At 39.0% G+C, this 26116-nt stretch overlaps 1 protein-coding gene across 6 annotated transcripts in view; it reads left to right on the forward strand.

The window, feature by feature from the left end:
* Positions 1-26116, forward strand: part of RBMS1 (RNA binding motif single stranded interacting protein 1) — a 150730-nt gene that overhangs the window by 90120 nt on the left and 34494 nt on the right. For all 6 annotated transcript variants that reach the window (XM_031052086.2, XM_005152657.3, XM_005152658.3 and 3 more), the window contains exons 3-4: positions 19018-19076; positions 21971-22062. In XM_031052086.2, the coding sequence (XP_030907946.1) occupies positions 19018-19076; positions 21971-22062 (151 nt within the window). The remainder of the gene's footprint in view (positions 1-19017; positions 19077-21970; positions 22063-26116) is intronic.

The raw sequence follows: 26116 nt of genomic DNA on the forward strand, positions 1-26116 counted from the left end.
AGTATCTCATGTAGTTTCACATAACTCAGAAATCTTGTGAAGCCTTAACTTTATTTGCTGAAGGTTACTTCTACTTACCTCTGATGTCTGTAATATTAATGCCTTGAAACAAACAAGAAAAAGAGCCATCTGATGTTGACACATTGAAAGACCAGTCTTTTTTGTAACCTTTCAACCTTTTTTCCCTATGTTGATGCCAAGCTGTGTTTAGGATTGAGAAACTGACACCTCCAAATTGTATGCAACCCAGATATTAATATGCAGTAGTAAACATAGGTAAACAATTCAGATCTTGATGCCTCCAATAAAACCTGTAATTGAGGCAATAGGGAGAAAAAAATAGTATTTATCCTTGAAAAATCTATAAAATGTTAAACGTTGGTTTGTAATTTTTTCCCCACAACTGGCTAAAATTCTGCCCTCTTTTGACACTCAAAAAATATCCACTGCCTCCGTTTAGATTGAGCAGTGCCTTACTCAGGACTCAGAACAACTCTGTACTAAATTAAATTAGTAAAGGGCTGCTGAGAGAAGAGTTAGCATTTTGTCATATAAATATCCTGATTTTTGCAGGTAGATGTGCAATACCTGGGGCAAAAAGTAAAATAATTTGAATGTTGATAATGTTGATACATGGACACAGAGCAAAAATCACCAATAAAAACACACACGCACACACACACACAAACAAGACTTTGATTTGGGGTCTGTTTTAGCACTTACTAGTACAAATATTCCACTTGAAATACCCATGTGACTTGAGTTAATCAGTAACACAGTCAATTTGACTGGAAGAAATATGTTCTGATTTGTACTCCTATTTCCCATTCCATTTTAGTTCTTCTCATACTTTAATTTCTTGTTTCCCCCAAAGAGGAGAAACTTGTAATCTGTTGCTTTTCTGCTTCAAGAGAAATCCACCAAGATAAATATTGTGTGAAACTTCACTTTTGTGTATTAATAATTACATTTAATGAATTGATCGTTTTGGCTATCTTAATGGCAATATATTAGCCCAAAATGTGTTTTCTTTTTAAATGTTTGTTAGTTTTACTTGTGCAGTTGGGTAATTTTACATACTGTCTTTAAAAGACAAGAGTATGGATCATTATTTTTGCCTAGGAGAACATTGTGGACTTGGACCTTTCACATTATCGATATTTCAAATCCTGGTGATGCTTTTTGGCCTATATATAGTCACTAATAAGCTTTCAAAAGATATCAAAATATTGGCAATTATTCTGGCATTAATAAAGACTTTAATGTCCAAGTGAATGCAGTAGTGAAATAAGTGTTATGTTAATAAAAGATCTAAAACCAGAAGGAAAAAAAGGGACCTGCTTCATGCAGGGAAATACAAATTACTGGAATAATCTCAAATCTTTTATATGCAAACCCTAAATGTCAGAAATAAAAAAATCTAAACACCCAAAATGGAGACAAACTACTTGTTTCTGGCTTCAAGGACTCTGCTGAAAGGGTAACTGAAGAGCTTTTTGAGCCTGCAGACTAGCATGGTTTTGCAGTTCAGGACTGTACTTTCTTTAGTGTGTATTTAAAATTACCAAGGAAATGGTGTGTTAAAGAAACCAACTGGTTTAACACAGAAATGTGTACCTATGCCTGTAAAACAGTGGCAGGCTTGACTGCTGTTTGTTTGCAGTGTGCTTGCAGAGGCCTGATACTAGGAAGCATGGAGCATCTACAGGACCCCACCACTCCTATAGAATCATAGAATTATAGCTTGTATTAGGGCTTAAACCCACTTAGAACTTCATAGTGTGGACTTAAGATTCATTTCACAGTGAAGGCTGAACTTTTCAGCTATGTAATTACACAGTGCCAGATTAATTCTGTGGTTCTTTCCTTTGGTATTGGGTTTTTGGCTGGTTTTTGTTTATTTGTTTTTAATCCTTTTCAGTCTGTAGCTGTGCAATAGTACCCCAAGGCAGAAATCTCCCCTAGTTAAGTCTGAATGCTCTGGCTGAGTCCTGGAGAAGCCACTTGGCAAAGACAAGAGACTCTTTCCGTGACAAGATGTGGGGTTATCAGCATGGTGGGGATATCCTGTGGAGCTGATAGAGGAATGCATTTTCTTCCCTGCACTGCTGTTTGTGGTACTGTGATCTGAAATGGAGTGTTTGTAAATATCTGCTTTTTTTTTTTTCCCTCCAGAGAGTCTGTATTAAACACCCTACAGTTCCCACACTTGAAGCTGGTTTTATTGTGTGGCAGGCTTTGTCTTAACTTTATTGTCAAAGCTTTTTTATTTGTTGCCAAAAGTCTATTTGCTCTATTTTGAAGATCTCAAATACTGGAGGGAAAGTGTTGTTCCACATCCCTTTTTCTCAGTGGCAGCTTACAGGGCTTCCATGTGGCAGTACAGAGGTACATACAGTACTAGGCATGAAAGACCCTTAGGCACGATGGCTGCTGAAAAAGTCCATCCTCAAACCAAGGACTCAGCATGAATGTACTTTTTATTATGTAAATTAGGATCAATTCTTTTTGAACATCTTCCAAATATTCAGAGCTAGGACATTATGAAAATATATAGTAATCTGTCCCAGTCTTCTGTTCTTCCCTAGTGAATTGCATATTGCTTTGTTCTATGAGAAATTCTGATTTTTTTCCCATCCATTTTATTAATTGCCGATTCAGTTAAATATTTGTTAGTTCTGTTTGAATTCTAGGACTCTCACTCTGAATTATACTTTGCAAATGTCATTAAATATTTTGAGAAGAGTGGCCTTCCGAGGAAGAGGGAACAGACCTGACTGTCACTGATCAACTGTTTCCTATCTAACGCTTGAACTGAGATTGAAGTGGTAGTCTAAGGAGCACAGGCTCATTGTTTGGCCATCTGAATTCGGTAGAATCGGTAAGGTGCCATAAGTAGATAGGCTTCAATAGACATAGAAAGGCCCTGAGTTAAGATGTTCTTTGGTAGATAGGGTAATAAAAATTATTGAGTCTGATTACTTTTTTTGAAAACCAAGAAGAACTTAATTTTTTTCCATCTGTTTCCAGTAAATTACACTTGAAGCAAGGACCAGAAGCAGACCCAGTATTGGTTTAAGTCATTATGGAACATGGGACTTCTGCTTCATTTATGGTGACTCTTCTGGTCTTTTCTGTCAAAGATAATTGCCCTTTTAATTGTTACTCAAAATTCAGTGATAAAGTGATGCTGTGTTCTCAAGATAAAGCCCTCACCTGAACTCATTTGGTTTTGAACCCCTCACTTAATTGGAGGATATTAGGGATTTGAACTAGTTCATGGTTGTAGCTGAAGGGTGAAATGCACCAAGACTTTACTTTCAAAGGTAACCCGTTACAGACCAAGCATCCTAGTGATGTTTGCATAGTGGATATAGGTTTGGGGAACACTGTTAGTTTCTTTACCTTGTGGGATAAAAAGTTAGTGAAATTGGTTTCTCTTTCTGCAGATGAAAAGTTATGAGTTCCTGTGATAGAAGACATTGTAGCTTTACTCTTCTTTTTGTGGTGGTTGGAGTGCCTTACCTTAAGGGAAGAGGAGGAAGGCCTCTTGGAAATGCAGAGGAAAGAGTAAATGTTCGTAATTTTAAGTTGTAGTCAGGAAGGAGTATTCCTGAGGGCAGAGCTGTCTTCTGCTCATCAGTGACCTTTCCCAACTTCTGCTTTGTTCAGTGGGACAGAATTTGCAGAAATTTAAATTGTTCCTCAGGGATTTAACTGGATTTGTGTTTGGATCTAGGTCACTGGTGTTCTGCCTTCTCCAGGATCTTACAGTTGTCTTCTACTCATGCTTGTGCCAAAGATACTTGACAAATCTGGAGTTCAGCTTCTGCAGTGGTGGGGGAAATGAAGCTGTTTCTCTCAAGTTGCTTTCCTCTGGTGGTAGAGGTCAGTGTTTGGCTGTGACAGCTCTCCTTTATTTTTTTGGCAGGCAGTTCTCTGACATTCGTATTGCTGAGATCATCCCCACGAGGGCTTTCAGAAGAACATCTGACTGGGGCTCAGGTTCTTTGCCTTCTGCTGTTCTGATCATATAGTACGCTATAGGAAAGGTGTCTGTCCTTTGCCATTAATAATCAATTTGCTTCTAGATGCCTTCTGTTGACTCAAAGATCTATGATGGTTTCGTGTTGAGGGTGTGGATTCTTTTAATCCCAATGATGATTTAAGAGAAAAAATATTGTTAAATTACTGCAGTCTGAGTCATACTTGGTCTGTGAGTTTAGTTCCCTGGCCTTCCCACACAGCATTTCCGATACGCAGTGAGCTGAGGGTGTGCAGGAGACTGTAGAGTGACCTAGATAGTGTTTAACTCTTTACTAGTGAGTGGCTTTCTCATATTGGATATGGCTATTCACTCTTTTGATCCTCAGATTTTTTTCTGTGTCATAGCTGTGTCCATTCCATTTTCTTGCTTCTGAGTGATTTTCATAAAAAAATATTTTAAGATTTTTATTTAGACTGTTTTAAGAATCTTGTTTAGATAAATTGATCAGAAATTAGTAAATGAACTATTTAAAAATCTGAAGTGTAGGCACTGAGATTCATACCTGAATAAAACTTATAGCTTCTTTTGTTATAATACTTTATCACTTCTAAGACAAAAGTTAGTTCTGCTGCCCTCTTGCAGGCACAGAAATAGTTGTCTCAGGCTCTTGATAATAAAACGGGTGTAAAGCCCAGAAACACTGTGACCGTGTCATACAAGCTCCCTTGTTGGCATGTGTTGTTGAATCTGTTCAAGAAAGATTGTGATACAGAACTGACATTACTGACTTTGGAGTTGCCTGTCAGATTTGCTGTCATGCAGTGGTTGGTTAATTTCACTTGGCTCTGCATGAGATTGTGTTTTTTGAGTAGTCCCTTCTGTGGGTATTGGTGCTCTGAGTTTGTGACCACCACAGCTGTTCCTTTAAGAAACTTTGAATCTGTGTCTTACCCTGTTCAATATAGATTTCATCTAAGCATGCAGTTGATACAGCCAGATGGAAGATCCTAATTTTTTTTTAGCCCAGTTGACTCAGTCTTGAGTCACCCCTTTGCCCATGGGCTGGGTTTTCTCTGGTAGGTTAGGATTAAGCTCCATTGTCTGTGTTCTTTACTGTGAAGCCCATTGATCCAAGTGCTTCCTCAAGCATACCAGCCAAAGCTCAGTCTGTGGCACTGGATTTATCCTTCCGTGATGTCACTTGACATAGTAATTGCACAAAAGTCACTGGAAAGGAGGGTCTGTGGAATTGCATTAGTTTCAGCCAGCTTGGGTAAGTTCTATAGGACAATCTGGTAACGCACTGCAGGTCCATCTGCAGCTGAGGGCCCAGAGTAGGCGGTGGTTCTAGAAGACTTCAGTTGTACTTGGTTAACTGCCTGTAGTGATGGGATCAGAACAGGTTGATGATGTCTTTAAGAAAAACTGGTATATGTAAGCTACCAAAAGCAAATTTTCATATACGTGTCTATAATATTCTGTTTGTAAGACTGTGGAAATCAAACACTGCCTCCTGCTTATTTCAATCAATATTCAAAAGACTGTCTTAAGCAGTGTGAAACTGAAGGAGTGTCACTGAATATGACACATCAGCCACAAAGGTCACACTTCAGATTTTGTGTTAGCTTGTGATTGCTCATGTATCTAAAATTTGGCAACAGATGGATAGTATTTTTTTACATGCATGACACTCCTCTGTCCCTATCTCAATACTTAATAGTGCTACAGACATCTATTCAACGGAGCCACGTGGTTCTAATCGATAATATGTGAGCTGATGTTTCTGCTCAGTAACATACAGGCACTTAAATGCCCTTCTGAAGTATTTTGACCCCCGGAGAGAACTACTTTAGTGCAACCATTTCCCCTATTGAAATGGAGATATTTGCTATTCAGCACAGTTGGGACTTCAGACTTAGAGAAGCAGATTCAAATAGGGATAAAGTCTACATGCCATGCTATTAAGGGGGCAAGGCCTCTGGAAGGCTTAGCAATTATTTAGAATAATTTGTTCATTTAATACTCTTCTAGTATGACTGACATTGAGTTACCAGAAATTTAGGGAGATCAGACTCAAATACTAATTGTATTTCATTATGAGGTGTTAATTGCAGTATAAAATAGCTATTGAAAGCAGGATGCTACTATGAGTATTTCATGACAGAACTGCTGGTAAAATTCAGTTTAGAGAAACTGGATGTTATTTGAATGTATTGCTTTTTTTCATCTTTTAGACAGAAGGGAGGCAGTCAGAACTTTCCAAAATGGGGAATTAAATTAGTGCAGGATGCAGGTAAGAACATATAGGTATCTTGGTGTAGAAGGTATTTTAACCCAGCAGGCCAGGTCTTGGATTCATCCTGTTGCCTTTATGTTGTTTTAGTATTACAAAAACAGAAGGCAAATATTCAACACGCATTTTTAAAAAGTTATCAATGACAGGCACTATTCCAGTGATGAGGCATCTTCTATACAAGACAAATGCAAGAAAAAAGCATTGTGTGTTTGTGTACATGTATATGTATTATTTAATACATGTGTATACATAACTTGCACAATATGTGAGATTTTTTTTGTAGTGAGTTGACAGATGGGTCAGGGCTTAGGAAATGGGATGTGGCTGAAAGTGCCCATGTACTTTGGCGATCTCCAGTTCATGGTTTTCAGGACTTTGCCAGCATATTCCTGAGGGTGTTATTTGCTTAAACTGAGGGTAAAAGACTTGGTTAGCAGCCTTCACTAGGAATGAAATTAATAGACAAGAATAAATTAAAAAGTAATCTTCTTCAAGTGTACAGGCTAGTGGCATTAATAGGTGACTGTCTATCCAAATAGGAGGTAATCTCTTACTAGTTAGAATTGTAGTCAGAATAACACCTTTTGATTTATACAGTTCTGAATAAAACAAGGGGAAAAAGTATTGGGAGGTGTTGATAAATAACCTTATTTTCCCCTTGCTTTGTCCTTAATTCCCTCCTACAAAAAAAGAAAATATGCTTGGAAAAGCCAAAATAAAGTCAATGCATCGTATGCGTGACAACAGCTGAAATTGTCTCCCTTGGCTGGAGGAGGAGGAATAGAAAACTAAAAGGTCTTCAGGTGGGAAGAGTAATTTATGCTTCCAAGCTGATCTGTACTGTTTAGTACAGGGAAGAGAGAGGAGGTATGAATAACAAGAACTGCTCTCATAAGTCTTCATACTTTTATTCTTTCAAGCTGTTACTATAGGCTCTGCAAAATTGGTGAGGTTGAGAGATTTGCAAAGATTTATGGCTGGGTGCAGAAATATTGCCTTACTTTCAGATTAAAACAGCTAGCACTTGGTAAATCAATACATGTATGTCTGCAGACCTGTCATGAGCTTGCCTTATAAATACATATTAGCATCCATCTGGTTTAATTTCTTATCTTCTAAAATCATTGTCTTGATTAGTGGTCTTTTCGCAGTATGAGGAAAAAGGATAAAAGTAATTGCTAGACTGTAGAAATAATATCCTAGACGTGTAATTTGAACCTGGTTGGCACTTCATAATCTTGTTTGCAAATGAATTATGTTTTTTTTTTTTTAAACACCTTTATCTTTCATGGCTATGTGAAACTGTGGTCTCATTTTTTGTATTCTTTCTGGGAGCCAAAGGAACTGTGATTATTTATTTTCAAAGACTATTCCTTCAGTTTATGTTTTCAGTTGTGGGTAAAATGCATATTGCCCCCCTCCTGCCCAGTGCATTAGTCTTAACCCAGGCATAAATTGTGTCCTTTCTGTAGCATTAGGGTAAGAAAACCACAGGGTGAGACCATTTACTGTTTGCTTTCTTAAAATAACATGGCTTTGTTCTTCCATCCTGTAGCTGTAAGGGAACTGTAGCCCCTTCCCATATACCTGAATAGCCTTGTCAGTAGATGTGCAGGCAAATTCCTGCAGAAAATCTCAGTCCTCCTAGGTTTTCTTGAGTAACAATGATTGTAGTACTAAGAAGTGGGTTAGTCAAGAATTCAAAATATCTTTTTAATGATCTCTTTTTGTAAAATAAGGATTCTCCAGAATTTGCTCTTCTAAACTGGATGCTGAATGATACAGATTAGAAAATGCAGCCTGCTTTGTGAGGCAGGAAGTGAGAAGCAGATGTCTTTGATTTTTATTTCTTCTTTTTATTTCCTAATGCTGTAGCATTTACTATTAACTTGTGTGAAGGTCTTAATATATACTATGGTAGTTGATTTATTATAATTATGAGATTTATTGGTTTGACTATCTGAATAACTGCATAAACTATTTTCATATCAATTATCCTCGGTTTGGTATCTTATGGTAATGCTTTCAGTGTAAGAGTACTTCATAGAAATTACCATATTAGAAGTAGAATAGTAGCAAATCAGTTTCTAAACCATTCAGTCTCATTTATGCACAACACTTCATATTCCATGAAAATATAAAATACTTTTCTCAAAGAACAATGCTACATAATTTATAAAAAAAACATGGAATGGTCTTTCACTAATGCTGGTCATCAAACTCAGTAGAAAGTTGGCAGGAAACAACACTTTTAATGTCAACCAGCATTTGTGTTCCTGCATACAGATGTTTGAAAATGAAGTGTGGTTTTGCGTAGTTCACGCCTTTTAAAATACTTCACATGTGAGTTTTCAAATGGGTAAATAGAAAAATCTCCTAAGAGTTTAGACAAAATAAGTTATGAAATATGTACATAGCTCTGCAAAACTGTTGATTTCATAAACTGTAGAGAAGATGATAAACAATTTCCTTGTCTGAAAGAACAGACACTTTGGTTAATGCAGTGCTGTGATTTTTAGCCTCTCCAGCAGAGGAGAAAGCAAGCTATGGTTACTTAGGCAATACTTGCACTTCAGAGTGTGTCAGAGGCAAATCCGTTTGTGTTTTCTGATAGGTTATTTATCCTGCTTAACCTATAAACTGTAAAGTAACAAGGCTACTGAACTGATAGATAGCCTAGCAGATGGTTCAGAGATTATGCTAAATCACCTCAGCTTGTCAGAAGTTAGGTTGGGTTACTGCAGGGGCAGTGGCTGCAAGAAACACTGAATGGGATCATTTTTCTCAGTTTGCTTGCAACTCTGTTTTTCTTCACAGCATATGACATCTTATGTCTTTACAGTTAAAACAGATACATAATCAACGAATTTAGGACCAGCATGTTAGCATCCTGGCTTTCGTAAGAATCATTAGGATGATGACAGTCTTTAGGTGTCTACAAAATATGAAAAACGATGTGCAGAATGTTGGCTCTGCCACTTTTGCTGCTCTTCCTCTCTCTTTTTTCAGTGGTGGGTGTTCTAATCTCCCATTATTTCAGTTCCTACTGCTATTCTGTTATCTCAAAGTAGCAGCAGCTGAATTCTTCTCAGTGCCTGCCAGGGAAGAATATAAGAGCCTCTTCCTTCATCTCCAAAAGCTCTCTGTGGGAAAAACTTTATGGATTATTTCTTATTTCTGCCCCCCCCCCCCCCCCCCCCCCCCCCATCATCATCATAGTACTAAAGAATAACTGCTTTTTTCACATTACAACATTCTTAACCTTATAAAATAGGACTAAATAAACATGCCATTACTTTTTTGTTGTTGATATAAGATTGACAGAGAAAACACCTCTGCAGGCAGTTGTTAGAAATCTGCTCATTTGCTAGACACTAGAAAGCCATATTAGGAGTGCTGGTTTAGTGTCAGCTGTAACATGTCTTAACTATTTGAAATACTCAGAGATACTAAAAAAAGAGTTCCTCAGTTGTACTAAATGAAAGGGCATTGTACAGTGGATCGTGCTTTTAAGATACTCAATTTGTTGTGCAGGAAGGAGTATACCAATTGAAAAACCTTTTCAAAATGTCACAAAAATAGCTGTAGGATATTAACAGGACTTTGTCCCCTTGACTTGTCAGCTTGTAAGGAATGGATAGATATTACTCACACCTCTGCAAAGCAGGAGGAAGCAAACATTTCCTGATTCTAAAAGCATTTCTTCCCTGTCTCCACACCTCATCCTTGGTTAAACCAGGAAATAGCTACTCTTAAGAAAACCAAAATAGGTAGTTGAAAAATTATTTCCAAGAACTTCCTGTGTATCGATTTGCTATTTGGTAGGGCTTTTTGTTTCTGCTTCTTTTTAGCTAGAAGGAGTAGTTACATTTGTATAGACCCTATGCACTATAAACCAAATATATATTCCTAAAATAATGCTTCTTATCTGTTAAAATTAATACTGTCCAAGAAGCTAAGAAGGCATTTGTTCACACTTCATCATATTGTTCATTCTGCTAAGCATCTGCTCTTCTAAGGACAGATAATTGTAAAAGCTGATAATATATCAGATTTTTGTCTGGTTTTGGTGCTTCTGGTTACTTCTCAGTGAAATCTGGAATTGTAACCCACTGAGCATGACTAAAAGATCATTTGTAGCACAGTAATACCAGTTTGAACCTCTCTTATGAAGACAGGCTGAGAGAGATAGGTGGTTCATATCCATAGTCTTGGAGAAGAGAAAGCTCCTGGTAGACCTTACAGCAGCCTTCCAAAAGGGGGCCTACAAGGAAGCTGGAGAGGGACTATTTAGAGGGGTATGCAGGGATAGGTAAAGGGGGGGAATGTCTTTGAACTGAAAGAGGGTAGATTTAGATTAGATATAAGGAAGTTCTTTACTGAGAGGGTATTGAGGCACTGGCACAGGTTGCCCAGAGAAGCTGTGGCTGTCCCGTCACTGAAGTGTTTAAGGCCAGGTTGGATGGGGCTTTGAGCAACCTGTTCTAGTGGAGGTGTCCCTGCCCGTGGCAGGGAAGTTGGAACTAGGTGATCCTTAAGGTCCCTTCTGACCCAAACCATTCTGTGATTCTATGAAAACAAATTCATGTTGCATCACTTCTCCCTTGTATACTCCCAGTATTGTATCAAATGTAGTTCACAGGAAAAATAGGAGGCTGTAGTAAGGAACTTGGGAAACCATTGCTCCATTTCCAATGATGCTGCTGATTCTGGCCAAGGGAGTTGCTTTTTAAAAAATGAAACTAGGATTTGACTTTGAAGGAAAATTGCAAGTGTTCACAAGCAGTGACAAATTCTACTCAAAATTTGCTCAAAAACCCTAATGCAGATGAACTTTGCAGGGCACTTTGGAAACAGCAATTATATTCCTGTTGCTGTCCACCTGTTTCCCAAGCCTTATTGCTGTCTGGTTGCACACCTTTGGACTGTGTAGCAGGTTGGCACCTGGGCTTGCCAGTTATGGAGAAGCTGACCCAAACCACTCTTATGCTTCTATGAACTGTGCTGATGTTGGTAACTGTATCGGTAATAATGATGGTATATGCTTTTATCCACTGATTCTTATTAGAACATGACTATGCAAAACTTAAATGAAGATTTAAAGATAAGAGAGGTTGTGAAGAAAGCTTTGTTGGTCTTTTGAAGAATTTACGTCCACATGTAAGACTATTGAGACTGTTGAATTATGGGTAAAGTAAGGATCTGAGGGGTTGGATTAATTTTGTTGTTGTGAGGTGTGTTTTGGGTTTTGGTGGTTTTGATTTTTTTTGGGGGGGGGGTATTGTTTGGTTTGTTTGTTTGTTTTGTGATTTTTTGTTTGTTTTTTTAAAGTACACAGATCCTGACTCCTCAAAAATAGTTTTACATTAATGGAAAATTGTAACTCTTCATTTTCAAACAATCAAAGCAGTATTGGTTTCCATAAAAATAAACTGTAATTTATTTGGAGGTATTACTTATCTCCCAATTAAAATAATAAAAAAAGACAATGAAAACAACTTGGATATTTTAAAATACTGTCTTTCTCTTTGAAGTACCAGAGAGACAAAGGAACAATTAATAAGAAAGGAACTAGCTTTTATGTCAAAACCACATGACTATTTAACAGCGTGTAATCAAAGCAGTGCTCTAACTTGGCTTTACAAGGAAGCTCTATTTTGCACATAGTGATCCAGTGCCTGAAATGGAACACATCTGGCTGAGTTAGTTAACCCAGTTCTTCAATTTCTGAAGCTAGTAAAGGAGATTTTGCTGAACTGAACAAATTAGCCAAATCTGTAACAGTTTGAAAACACAACTCATACTAAGATAGATTATGCGTACCCATCAACTCTGCAAATAAGAAAAATACAACTGCAACCTCTTGTGTAATGTATAATGATACACTAAAAATGGTTGGTCCAGCTTTTGGTGGTAGGTACTCATCATGTTCTGGTAGCAAATATTTAGGCCTATGATGGCCATAAAGCAACTGAGTGATTCCAAAAACTTTCTCAAAGAACTGTGTGTGTCTTCCAACAACAGAAAACAAAATATGGACAAAATGTTCTCAGCAATGTCTCCTTCTACACTATGGCATAGATGTGGTGAAGAATTTAAAAATGGAAACCATATGGTTTGATTCTGTTCTCCAAACTCAGTAGTCTGCTGGATTGAATACATTTCTCCATCAAGTTTCTGTAGAAGAACATTTACTCATAATTAAATAGCAGGATTAGAGTAGGCTATCATAAGGACTAGCAGTATTTTATTGACAGATATTTTCTGAAATTCCCCTTATTGGAAAATTAAAAATTTGATACATGGAGAAACAAAAGTCTTTGTGTTTATCTAAGCTTAAAAGGGGTGAGGAGCTTAAGGTTCAGTACACCACTTTCCCAAGATGCAGCAGGGAAAGGGAGGTATGAGAGCCAGATAAAACCTTTTGTACTGCTTAGAGAATGCTCTGAACTTGTTTTTTGGATCCAGCAGGAAAGATTGCTGGGGCTGATTATGTTCCCTTGGCTGTCGTGTTGGCTTAGAAGTGGCCTGAACACTGGAAAAACAGTGAGGAATGGGAGCCAGCTGTACCAAGTCAGCTCTTGCTGACAACTCCCTTCAGTCTTTTCCTCAGTTACAGGGGATTTTCTTTGCTCCTTTTGCATCAGGTGGTATAAAGGAGCTGAGAACTGCAGCACAGATGAGGCCTTCCCATGGACTGTTCAGGCTTCTCCTCTTTAGGTCTCTGTTGAGAGGAACAGGTTGGGCTTCTGCATACTCTACAAGTGAGATAGACTGTGATGTGGGCTTGGCAATTAAGACCATCAGTTTCACATAAATGTTCTGAGTTATACTGTCCAAAATAGAATACTCTGTGTTTGGGGAAGTAAGGGTGTCATCTTAAAGTTGCACATGGCATTTATTTCGGGTTATACTGAAGCATAATATTCCCTTTCAAGCTGGGATTTGCTGCATTCAGAGCACATGCAGGGTGCCACAGACAGTGTTGTATACTGAATAAAGCCACGTTTGACTAAGAAGGGTTTTTGTTGTTGTTTTACTTTTTTTTTCTTGAAAAAAAAAGCTGATCCATAGACAAAGCATCCCCACCTGTGTGTTCCTTTCAGTGTTATAGCTGATGTACAGGTATTGTTTTGGAAGTATTTGCTTCATCCATTTTGTTCCATTTATTTACCCTAGGCTAAAGTGAGGCTTATTCTGATGTGAATCGTTCAGCCACTGCAGTGTATTTTAGTATTAGCTGATCTGCTCTCCCATGTGACACTCCTTGCTGGATCTGCCTCTTTTGTGTTCACTCTTGTCTTTGGGTCACCTGGTGAAAAATCTGCTCTCTACTGAAAGTCTTGTGTTGAGCCATGTTCTCTTTTCCTTTCACAATTTCACCTTACAGTGAGTTCATGTACTCAGAGCCACTTACATGTTATGAAATCCATGCCTGGTTTTATCACATGATTCTGGCTCTTAGGAATAAAGAGCATTCCATGAAGGGCAGTGATAAGATGCTAGGATGTGAAAATTAATCTAGAATAAACACAGAAGATATGTGGCGTTGTTTCTGCATAGCAGAGGAGTTTGACAGCACCACAGTAATGCAAGGATTACAACAGCAGGATCTCTAGGAATGCTCTTTTTACAGTGGACTGGACTTCGGCAAAGAAGGAGCACTGTTCTTCAACACCAAGTTCTGGATAGTTCAGCTCTAAAAGTCAAGGACTTCTCATGGTAGCAGAGATAAGGACACATCCTTCTGATGTGTTAGTATCCAAGTCAACATCAGGAAGAGAAACCCTTTGCAGCATAAGCTGGAGCACAGTTTGAAAGTACTGCAAAGGGAAGCACTGTGAGTGAACTTGGTAATATGAGGTATATTAAGCTTTTGTGGGTGAAGATTTCAACAATTAATTCCAGACAAACCTCTCACTGCCTGTTCTTACTGTACCTCCCTTAAGGCACACACAGATAAGTTCTTTCAACACTCAAAATAGCACTTGTGGCAGAGACTTCAAGCTACTTTGTTCCCCATTCTTTGTCATGCTCATGATGGCATTTTATCGCCCTCACATTTGCAAGTATGTTCGTTATACTAGCAGATGTACAAAGGGAGTAAAATAAACAGTGGTTCATTTTGATCCATGTACTTAGTTTTTTAAGGACCCTTTTCTTTCAGCATCATGGACGTTGTCAAAACTAGGCTTCAGAGATGTTTTAAATGTTTTGTTTTATTTAAAACTAAAACAGCTATTTGCAATAAATCTGTCAGTGTGATTATTTGCACTGTCTTTGTCTGCGTTGCTGAACAATATGGTATTTAAAAAGTATAAGGTGATGCTTTGCTTCAAGTCTTCCACTTCAAAAGTATCTAAGACAAATGTATAGTGCTGTATTTTGACATTCACACTGCCTGGCAGTAGGTCTTAGAGCAGCTGAGTAAGTGGGGCTTACCCTTTCATTTCTGCACAGAGCATATGTAATGTGCAGTGGTAAGCATAATCCTGTTAAGTGGCAGTACTGTGTATCTTCCTAACCTGACTTTTGAATAAGTTTCTTCATCTGCTATACAAATATACATTTGTATTAATGCTCTGTACTATAATGATAGCCTGTACACAGATGTACTGAACATAGCCCTTTTAATCACATAACCAATACACTCTGTCAATTTCTCACCTGCCTCATATCATCTCTTCCTTAATACCTTAGTTGACGTTGGTACAAGTGTCTGTGGAAAAGAGATGCAAAGCTGAAAACGTCTTTCCATCTCCAAAGATGGTTCAGACTGAAGAGAGAATATGTTAATAGAACTCAAAGAAGACCAAACAGAAACAAGAAAAACCAGCAACCAACCAAAACCACATACACCTCCTACCCTCCACCCCAAAGAAGGAACTCTGTTGCTGCTGGGAGTTTATTTGATGGTACTCTGGAAAGAAAAATAACCTCCTTAATAAGGAATACCTAGTTGCTTGTCACCAGCCAGATTAGCAGTTATATTTGAAGATTAGCACTTAATCTAAAAGAAAGCATATTTTTAAAATAATTGCTTCATAGGACAGGGAATGAATAATTACTCATCATTGTTGAAATGATTCTGCCAACCATAAGAGATGTGCTCTGCCTGGGGTTGCAGGTCTCACTAAACCCATGGTAGGGCTTTGGAGCAGGAGATTAGCATTAGCAGGATGCCTAAGACAACTAGATGTGCATGAGCTTTGAAAGGAATGATCGTCTTCCTGTGAGACCTACCATCATAGACATCTTTGGAATATAAATTTTCTCTTGCTTGTTGTATTCCTTTTTGTAAGCAGGTAATACATATTAGTTTGCACCATGACTGATGTGCTTTATAGGTCACTGATTTCTGGTGGGTCTTAGCTGCAGTTGCACCCAACAAATGAGCAGTCAAAGACAAAAACCCGTTTTAACAGCAGTATTGGGACTGCAAAATTCAGGAGGAAGGAAGTAGAATTTTCATGATGGTCATCATTTGAAGGAAGCACTTAGGAGGAACCACTGAGGGTGATTTCCCCTGGTATCAGATCACAGGGCAGGAGCAAGGAGGGGATGTATCCCTCTGCCCAGGTGCTAAACTGCATTTCTGTGCATCATGGTGTGAGTATTCACGTTATGGGAGGAGTATTCATAGGGAAAATCGTAAGAGAAATCCTGGTGATAGCTGCTATTGTTACACTGGTTCTCTGAATTGTTCCTAGACTCACACTGCTGAAACTTCTTGGCAGTCTTCCATGGCAGCTAGCTCTTTGCAGAAGACATGCAATCTAGGACAGTGAATTAAATCATTACTGGTTTTGCACACAGGAAGATGATCCACAAAATGGCTGCAAAGAACAGACATGCAGACACTTACTTATGGGCTGGTGTTTTTCACTGCAGTGGGCCACTCCAGTCCACAGCCAGCCCATCACTCCTCTCTGTGCCAAAGGGTGGGAGGGCTGCAGTTACTTTGTTCACATGGATACTCAGTGCTGTAGCTTTTCATCACCACCACTTTCTACACTTTCAAGAGCTGAAACAGTAGCAGGACAAGATCATCCTTGAGGGATTTTTGCCACTAAAGGTTATGTAGCTCTTCAGTTTAACAACTTGCTGAAGCTGTTAGGGTACAGAGAATGGCTGCTGTCAAATGTAATGATGGGTGCAAGTGACTTGGGACACAAGAATTCAGTGGATCTTAAAGAGCACTGTTCCTGAACAGTTTGCCTTTTTTCATGTAAGTTTGCTCAGCACTCAGCAAAATTCTGGAGGTTTGGGAAGTTTTGACTTCCAGATGATAGAGGTTTCTGAATGGAATAATATATTTAAAAAATAAGTGGCACTAATAAGGAAGTACCTGTTTCAATAACTAGGCACAATTTCTATTGCCTTATTACAGCTTCCAGCCTAGCAGATTCAGGTGTGCACTCATTTTAGTTGATGTTTTGTTTTTTGTTTTGCTGCTTCTTCTCTTTTTTTTAGGCTACACCTGGATAGCTCAGTTTTATATCAGTCTGGATGCTCATAATTTCAGATGCAATAGGGAAACAAACATTTACTGTCTCAGGTTTACCCCTTTGCAACTATTTGAAGCCATACAGTAAGACATTGAACAAACAGGAGGTTCTTGAAACTGGTCACAGAAAGTGATGATTATACTGAAACATGCATTTAACCGTTCTTTAGGGGCAAAGTTCTTTGTAAACAGGCTTCATCCTTGACTGTCACTTTGCAAGTGAACATTTGAGTAATCTAAGCTTAACTTTACTTATTAAACTTCTTATATATTTTGAAGAACTTTTAAGACTAACTATTGCACAAATCGAGTTAGTTGTCTTTTGAAATAATAGCTTCTTGAATGATATTCACTCTGTTGAAGTTATGTTTAGCAGGTGAATTGGGAAAAATTAATTCTTCCCCAAATTCCACTTTCTTATGCTGATAACATTTCTTAGAATTTTTGGTTCATTCTGGGCTCCTGCAGGATGATAAAGAACCTCTTTGTACACAGCGCCTAGGTATACCTGTTAATGTAATATTAAGCTACATTATATTTGAACTAAGAGCATCCCTGAGGAAGCAGACTTCATTGTGTTAGTTGATGAGAAGCTCCACATGACTCTGCAGTGTGCATTTGCAGCCCAGAAAGACAACTGTATCCTAGGACACATCAAAAGGAGTGTGACCAGCAAGTCGAGGGAGGTGATTTTTTCCCCCTCTACTCCATGCTGATGAGGCCCCACCTGAAGTACTGTGTGCACCTCCGGAGCCCCCAACATAAGAAGGGTGTGGACCTGTTGGAGTGAGTCCAAAGGAGGCCACAAAGATGCTTCAAGGGCTGGAGCACCTTTCCTGTGAAGACAGGCTGAGAGTTGAGCTTGTTCAGTCTGGAGAAGAGAAGGCTCAGGGGAGACCTTATAGCAGCCTTCCAGCACCTAAAGGGAGCCTACACGGAAGCTGAAGAGGGATGTTTCAGAGGGCATGCAGGAACAGTTTAAGGGGGGAATGGCTTTGAACTGAAAGAGGGTAGATTTAGATTAGATATTAGGAAGAAGCCCTTCACTGTGATGGCAGTGAGGCACTGGCACAGGTTGCCCAGAGAAGCTGTGGCTGTCCCATCACTGACAGTGTTCAAGGCCAGGTTGGATGGGGCATTGAGCAACCTGTTCTAGTGGAGGTGTCCCTGCCCGTGGCAGGGAAGTTGGAACTAGGTGATCCTTAAGGTCCCTTCTGACCCAAACCGTTCTGTGATTCTATGAAAACAAATTCATGTTGCATTGTTTCTCCCTTGTATACTCCCAGTATTGTATCAAATGTAGTTCACAGGAAAAATAGGAGGCTGTAGTAAGGAACTTGGGAAACCATTGCTCCATTTCCAATTATGCTGCTGATTCTGGCCAAGGGAGTTGCTTTTTAAAAAATGAAACTAGGATTTGACTTTGAAGGAAAATTGCAAGTGTTCACAAGCAGTGACAAATTCTACTCAAAATTTGCTCAAAAGCCCTAATGCAGATGAAGTTTGCAGGGCCCATTGGAAACAGCAATTATATTCCTGTTGCTGTCCACCTGTTTCCCAAGCCTTATTGCTGTCTGGTTGCACACCTTTGGACTGTATAGCAGGTTGGCACCTGGGCTTGCCAGTTGTGGAGAAGCTGAGGAACAGGCAATGAGGAAAAGGAAATTGAACCTTCCTGAGGGATGTTTTGATTTTGGCTGAGATGTTTTGCATCTCAGTTTTCCATTTAAAAATACAGAAAATTGTTTATCCTTTGCTGATCGGGTTTCATAAACCTGTCTGCACTTGTCATCTTCAAGATAGGAGTATTGAATCTTTTTGTGTTTGTCAGTGGGGGTGGAAGAGATGGCTGATTTTTGTTACGTTGGTTTATTTGTATATATACTAAGTCCAAGCTTATGTCTAAACTGTGGTTTCTTGTATGTACTAGGATTTTAATTGTATTGATTTTTGATTTTTTTTGGTATAAAGCACTTTCTCTATCTTGTTCTGTGGTAGTGCTGTGCCACTGAGAAGATAGGGAGAATAGAACAAGATCATGTTTGAAGTTGTTTCTCTTGTCACTTCCATCTATGTATGATTTTTCATTACAGAATTATATGGTCTGTATATTATTTCATTTTGTTAAAAGTAAAGCATAATAGCATGTAAAATTATGGAATTGGGTATCTGTTGTAGTAGGACATTCTTTTCTCATTTTCCTTACATATGTGTAATACATTTTAGGTATGGGAAAATTGTATCTACGAAGGCTATTTTGGATAAGACAACAAACAAGTGCAAAGGTATGTATATATGCCTTTATATTACATTCACCTGAAAGTCCTAATTGATTCTCTAAAATATGCTGGTGTATTTTAAGTGCTTTTAACCTTTTTTTCTTTTATTTTGGAGGGTGCGGGGGACATGGTGCTGCCGTGTGGGTCTTTCCCCCCCCCCCCCTTTTCCTTTTTCTTTTTTATTTTATTCTTCTTCCCATTTTTATTCCTGAACTAGTCTTATTCAATACATTTGTTTCCAGTGGAGCTGGCAGACAGCCTGTGTCAGTGGTGTAGCCAAGCCAGAGTGGAGCTGACATGCACAGGGCTGGCTGGCAGTTTGCCTCTATTTTAAAAACAAAAATGGAGTTAAAAGCAGCTTTCCCCCTTTTGCCTGGAGAAACCAGGGAATCTTACAGAAGACCATTCAAATGTACTAAGCATCTGAAAAAATTACACATTGTGGAAATCAGCTCCATTGACTAGAGCAGTTTAAAGCAGCACTTAATTGCATGTTCTAATACTCTTAATTGTGTTTTGTTATATGCTTTTGAATGTATTGGGAGCAAAGCGAGGGTTCGTTTTCACCGCAGTAATTGCAGCTGGAAAAAAATTAGAACTCCTTTAGATAAGCTGGATGCATCAGTTCAACTATTTTCATCACTCATTGCAATTGTAGTGAGATCATATCCCAGCAATGTGCATCATATCCCAGCAATGGGAGAAGGTGTGGTAATATCAGGTTTCAGACTTTCTTTTTTTACAATTAAAAGGATAATTTCTGAGCAAAGTGAAGAATTAAGACAACTGATTTAGCAATGTTAATAAGCGTGAAGCTCGTGAATGAGCATAAAGGTGATAGGCAGAGGCAGGAGAGGAGAGTTCATCATTAATACAGAGTTTTTGTGCAGAACGTGGAAGCAGCGGCATAGCTTCTCAGTTCCGCTCCTCATCTTAGTCAAATAAAGGGATTCTGACAGTTCAGGAACTGAAATTCCTATAGCTTTTTTTCCCTAGTTTGTATGCGGATGTCATCTGCATATATTGTGACTAGCAAAGAGGAGATGCCCCTTTCAATTATTTTAATTCATTAATATCTATGACAGCACTTAGCTGATTTAATCTGTCCACTCCCACCTTTCCTGAAGGCTGCAATAGCTCTGTCAGTGGTACAGAAATTCTCACATTAAGAGATTTAAGCTGACTTTTCCAATACAGATTTTAAACTTCACTGGTGAAAAGCAGTAACTAACATTCTGCTGAAACAATATTCAGCAAGGTAAGGCTGTAAGGAAGCTCCCTGCATGTCATTAAAATTACATAAGTAGGCAGAATGCAAATATCTGACTGGAATTTACCCAAAAGATTTGACAGCATCTCTGTCTCTTGCCAAGAAAACATACCATGGAATTTGAACTGACTGGAACACAAGCAATGGAGTTTATATAACATCTAGAAGATGGCAAAGCCAGCTTTGATGGCATGCTTGGTATCAGTATGTAACTTCATCTGTATTTCACCCTGCAGTGTGGTGGTGTTGATAACCTGTGCTGTCATTGGTATGGAAAGCTAGTTTTGGGTATGGAAAGTTAGTTTGCCTTGGCAGCACAAAACTTGATATGAGCTAATTCACTCTGTTTCATGTCAAGTTTTAACAGTCCACAGCACCACGTGTTACACAGAACAATATGCTGCTTTCTTCAGCTTCTTGGCAGGTTAAATAAGCTAGCACTGATGTACAAGGCTGCTCGAGTTGTTTTTCCCAAATTAAGGACTTCAAAGCTGGTTCAGTTGTATCTCTACACACACAACCTTTTTGTCCTCAGTATAGATATATCGTTGTAAGAGAATGCTATTACCTCCTGAAGAAAGAATTCAATTTTCTGCTCCCCCAGAGTTGTGAGGTTTTTTTATTGTTGGGGTTTTTTTTTGTTTTCTTTTAACCCAACTTAGACATTGGAGAGGGATTTATTTAATATTTGAGGCAGTTCACTGGTGGGAAAGAAGGGGTTGAAAAATACAGAATGATGTTTGCAATAACATTATGGGGAAGTAGCTTCCAAACTCTTCCTGCCTTTTGGTCAGACTTGAGCATCCAATTCCCAAGTAGCATTAAAACTTGCAGCCTGTAAGGTCGGTGCCTGTAAATGCCGAAGTGTATGGCTGTTCAGATGTCCTGGATTCCATTAGCTATATGTTGTTGTTTGGAATGAGAAAAGAAGTTATTGCAACTGTATGGAAATATACAATTAACTTCGGGTTTACTGTAACATTTGAAGTCTGCATTATAGGGCATAGAAAATGCTTTTAGGACAACTTTTTACATTCTGGTTTCAGTAACAACCATGGAAAAACTCATCTGCTTTCTCTGAAGCTGGGTTTTCTCTTCTTAAATTTAACTTTATGTATATACAATGAAGTAATTCACGAAAAATTGGGTTATGATACAGTAGATAAGTATCTTTTAAACTACATTCTCTCAGCCTTGAGTAAATTACACGTAACTTGGAGGATTGTCACTTACTTTCAGACTGGACTAAGAATTTAGTTTAGAAAAATTAACAGATTATGCTTCACTCTGATCTCTATGAAATGAACTGATGTTGTCACATTTGCTCTTGGATGATACATACCAGGTAACAAGAAGCAAAGCACCATGCTGCTTGTTAGCAATTTCTACGAAATCCTAATAATGATTGGGCATGGAAATTGATTTGTTCCAGTGGGGTAGGTCCCCACCAGTGCAAGGTTAAAAGACTTCAGTAGATTGGGTTTTTTTTTGGGGACGACATGAAGAACTTTGGAGTTCAAATTGACCCTCTTCCCCAACAGGAAAATTGTATTAAATAACTATGCTAGTAGCATATGACCTCATTATAAGTTGGTTGCTGTCTTGTTAATGAGTATGCTTTATATTTCAGGTTATGGTTTTGTTGACTTTGACAGCCCAGCAGCTGCTCAGAAGGCAGTTTCTGCTTTAAAGGCTAGTGGAGTCCAAGCACAGATGGCAAAGGTGGGTTAAAATACTATTTTTCCATTGGCTTCATCAAAAGAAAGATTAGCAATTAATTTTAAGAACTACAGTTCTTACTGCAGGCTTAATGGTTTAAATACATGTTAATTCCTGAAGCAAGTCAATACCTCAAATAGTTTACAGCACAAAGGTGTGAAAGGTTTTATACGCCGCCTGCTAGTTGTTACTGAGGTTATCAGCCTCTCAATTTGGGGATGAATATTTAAGCACAGCATGGCAAAATCTAACCTTGTGCCTTCTAGTATATTTTTCCCTCGTGAGTAAAATCTAAATCTGGCCATTCATGATAGGTGTCTTGAAATTCTTATCCAACTCTTTGACAACCTATTTCTGCATCAGGGCAAACCTAAGCATTATTAAAAATACAGAAATGTGATCTTTCTCCCTTTTCTCTCATTTTTACTGACCTGCCTCTGAATCAGCTTATTAACCAAAAAGTGATCTTCAGAGCAGTGCTTTTTCTGCCTAAGTTTCTCAGATCTATAAAATCAGGGAGATGATACATTAGCAATGATTTTGTTATGTGTTCTTATTAGGTCACATGGCCCGGTTCCAATAGAGTGCCATAAACACTGCTACAAATTTATTAAATAAAGAAAATATTGCCAACGTAATCTGTCCATGTAGTTCATGGTACCTCTTCAAGCACTTTTTCTTTTACTTTGAAAAATATATTCTAATCAGAAAAAATAATAGTCCAGTAATTAACTAGTAATCTCAGAGGCTTTTTTTTTAATAAAGTAGTCTGCTGCAGATCTAGCAAATCTTTTATAGTCAGCTATTAGGTACAGATTTTTTTCAGATGAGAGATTTTTCCACAGCTTCTCAGCTGAGGAGAACAGTTAAGCTAACAACATTAAATGTCTTTGGATGAATTCCAGAGCAACAAAATGGAAACCATATGTTTCATACTTAATGCATGTTTCATTACAGCCATGACACAAACATATATGCTTACTGGAAAACATTTGGTGTGGTGTGTTTTTTTTTTCTTTTTGTCTTTTTTCCTTCTTTTTCTAAGGTTTTATGTATGGTAAATAAAGAGCTTTTAATCTTTAGTTTTTAGGTGATTCCTTTAAAATACGCACTGGATTTTTCAAAGCCTCTGTCTGCCAGCTTATGGATAAGATACCTAGGTAGGAAGGTAGAAAAGAGAATGTGAAGTCATGTAAATTCATTTTGCTAATGAACTTTGAGGTCTGATTTAATTGTCTGCAATAGATGAAGAAGCACTAATAATTCACCATAGTAATTTAATTAATAGTTTCTTATTTTTTCCCATAGTATATTTTTCTGACTCATTTCCTCTGACAGTTTCAATATTTATAGAATCATAGAATGGCTTGGGTTAGAAAGGTCCTTAAGATCAACTGGTTCTAATGCCTCAGACCATGTCACCCAAGGCTTTGTCCAATCTGGCCTTGAACACTGCCAGGGATGGAGCATTTTCCACTTCTCTGGGCAACCTCACCCTCATAGTTAAGAGCTTCTTCCTTATATCTAACCTGAACTTCCCCTGTTTAAGTTTTAACCCGTTACCCCTTGTCCTATCACTACAGTCCCTAATGAATAGTCCCTCCCCAGCATCCTTGTAGGCCCCCATCAGATACTTGAAGGCTGCTATGAGGTCTCCATGCAGCCTTCTCTTCTCCAGGCTAAACAGCCCCAACTTTCTCAGCCTGTCTTCATAAAGGAGGTGCTCCAGTCCCCTGATCATCCTCGTGGCCTCCTCTGGACTTGTTCCAACAGTTCCATGTCCTTTTTATGTTGAGGACACCAGAACTGCACACAATACTCCAAGTGCGGTCTCACGAGAGCAGAGTAGAGGGGCAGGATCACCTCCTTCGACCTGCTGGTCACGCTGCTTTTGATGAAGCTCAGGATACAGTTGGCTTTCTGGGCTGCAGGCGTACACTGACACTGGCTCATGTTCATTTTCTCATTGACCAACACCCCCAAGTCCTTCTCTGCAGGGCTGCTCTGAATCTCTTCTCTGCCCAGCCTGTAGCTGTGCCTGGGATTGCTCTGACCCAGGTGTGGGACCTTGCAAAGCAAACTTCATGAGGTTGGCATCAGCCACTTACCAAGTGTCTCAGGGTCCCTCTGGATGGTGTCCCTTTCTCCAGTGTATCAGTCAAGCCACACAGCTTGGTGTCATTGGCAAACTTGCTGAGGGCTCACTCAATCCCACTGTCTGTGTCTTCGACGAAGATGCTGAACAGGCTCATTACCACCACCGACCCCTGAGGGACACCACTTGTTTCCGGTCTTCAGTTGGACATTGAGCCATTGACCACAGCTCTTTGCGTGCGACCATCCAGCCAGTTCTTTATCTACCGAGTGGTCCATCTATAAAATTTATCCAGTTTAGAGACAAGGATGTCATGTGGGACAGTGTTGAATGCTGTTGTGGTGGTTTAAGCCCAGCTGGCAACCCAGAACCACGCATCCGCTCGCTCACTCCCCCACTTTCCTCCCCCTGTTCCCGAAGCGATGAGAAGGATAACAGAAGGAATGTAACTCGCACAGGCTGATATGAGAGCAGTCCAGTAACTAAGGTATAACACAAAACCACTGCTGGTACCACCTGTAATAATAATGATAAGGCTAACTGCCTTCAGTTTATATAGTGGCCATGATGTGCCGTGGTATGGAATACCTCTTTGGATCAGGTGTCCTGTCTGCTTCCTCACAGCTTCCCCTCCTCCCTGGCAGAGCAGGAGACTCAGAAAGTCCTTGGTCAGAGTAAACATTACTGAGCAACAACTAAAACCATCGGTGTTACCAGTGCTGTTCCCAGGCCGAAAGTCAAAAACACAGCACTGCACCAGCTACTAAGAAGGAGTAAAATGACTGCTACTGCTGAACCCAGTACAGCTGTGTATGTGTGTTGTTGCAATGTTGTTAATATTTCTTTCTGTCAGCATTAATGAAAAAATGTGCACCATAATACCTGACAGTTTCAGTTGATTTTTCTTACAGTGTATCAGGCCTGCTGACCTTTGGGAAATCTGTAACTAGAAAGTTTGCATTCCAGTGAAACTTCTTGTTCTGCTTCTAAACATTGGAAGTGTGTTTGAGTTAATAAAAAAAACAACCCCAAAACTAACCCAATAAACAGAACCACAACCAATGATCACAACACAAATGACTAAGAGCTATTTTTTTTTAATTTTTTTTGTCTATTTTGAGCCATTGGATTTTTTTTTTTTTTTCTTTCTCCTGGGCAGTGCTGCTCTGCTTTTATCTGAAAAATCCCATCTTCGCTTGGATGCTCCAAGCTGGGAAGTGTCAGTCACTTACAGTTGTTTTGGCAAGATTAGCAAATTAGACTTTTCACATGCAAGACACTATGCAAACACAAATTAACTTCTATATTTAATAATCTGGTTTCTTTATGTGTTGTCACCTGTGCCATGAGTGGTCTTTTTGCAGTGAAACTGCTCAGGCTTAAGCCTGAGTATCACAGAGAAGGATTGGGAGGACAGTATCTCAGCTGTCTGGCTGATGGATTTCCTTACTGACCACTATGACTGCTTCAGTTTCAAAGAGAAATAAATGCTTGTTGGCAGGATTTGTCTGTAGGAAGGCGTTCTTATGCTGTGTCCAGAGTGTCAGCCAAAAGCATGGCTCCTCAGTATTCTTGCCCTCCTCCCAGACGTGATGGTAGTCCCTGACCTGCAACAACTGAGGGGGAAGGAAAATGTTATTGCTGAAGCCTTGTTCTGACTCTGGCTGCTGTAAAGCAGTGTCTTTCTGTAGCTATATGTTAGTCAGTTAAAAATTACATCAGCAAGTTCATCTATAAATCCTAGTTTAGTAGAAGTGGTTCAGATTATACCTATTAAAATCTTTGTTTCATTTGTAGAGATAACATCAAAGATTTTACTGTGTGAGCTTTTCCTATCCATGGTGTACGATCATGCTGTACTTGGCAGTCTGGTTCCAAGTTGATCTGACTCCAGAAAAATCTAGTCTCAGCTGCTATGTTTCTGCTATTGCTGAGCAGCCAGGAGGGTCTGGGGCCTGAGAT

Source organism: Melopsittacus undulatus, chromosome 8, assembly GCF_012275295.1.
Source record: "Melopsittacus undulatus isolate bMelUnd1 chromosome 8, bMelUnd1.mat.Z, whole genome shotgun sequence".
Lineage (NCBI taxonomy): Eukaryota > Metazoa > Chordata > Aves > Psittaciformes > Psittaculidae > Melopsittacus > Melopsittacus undulatus.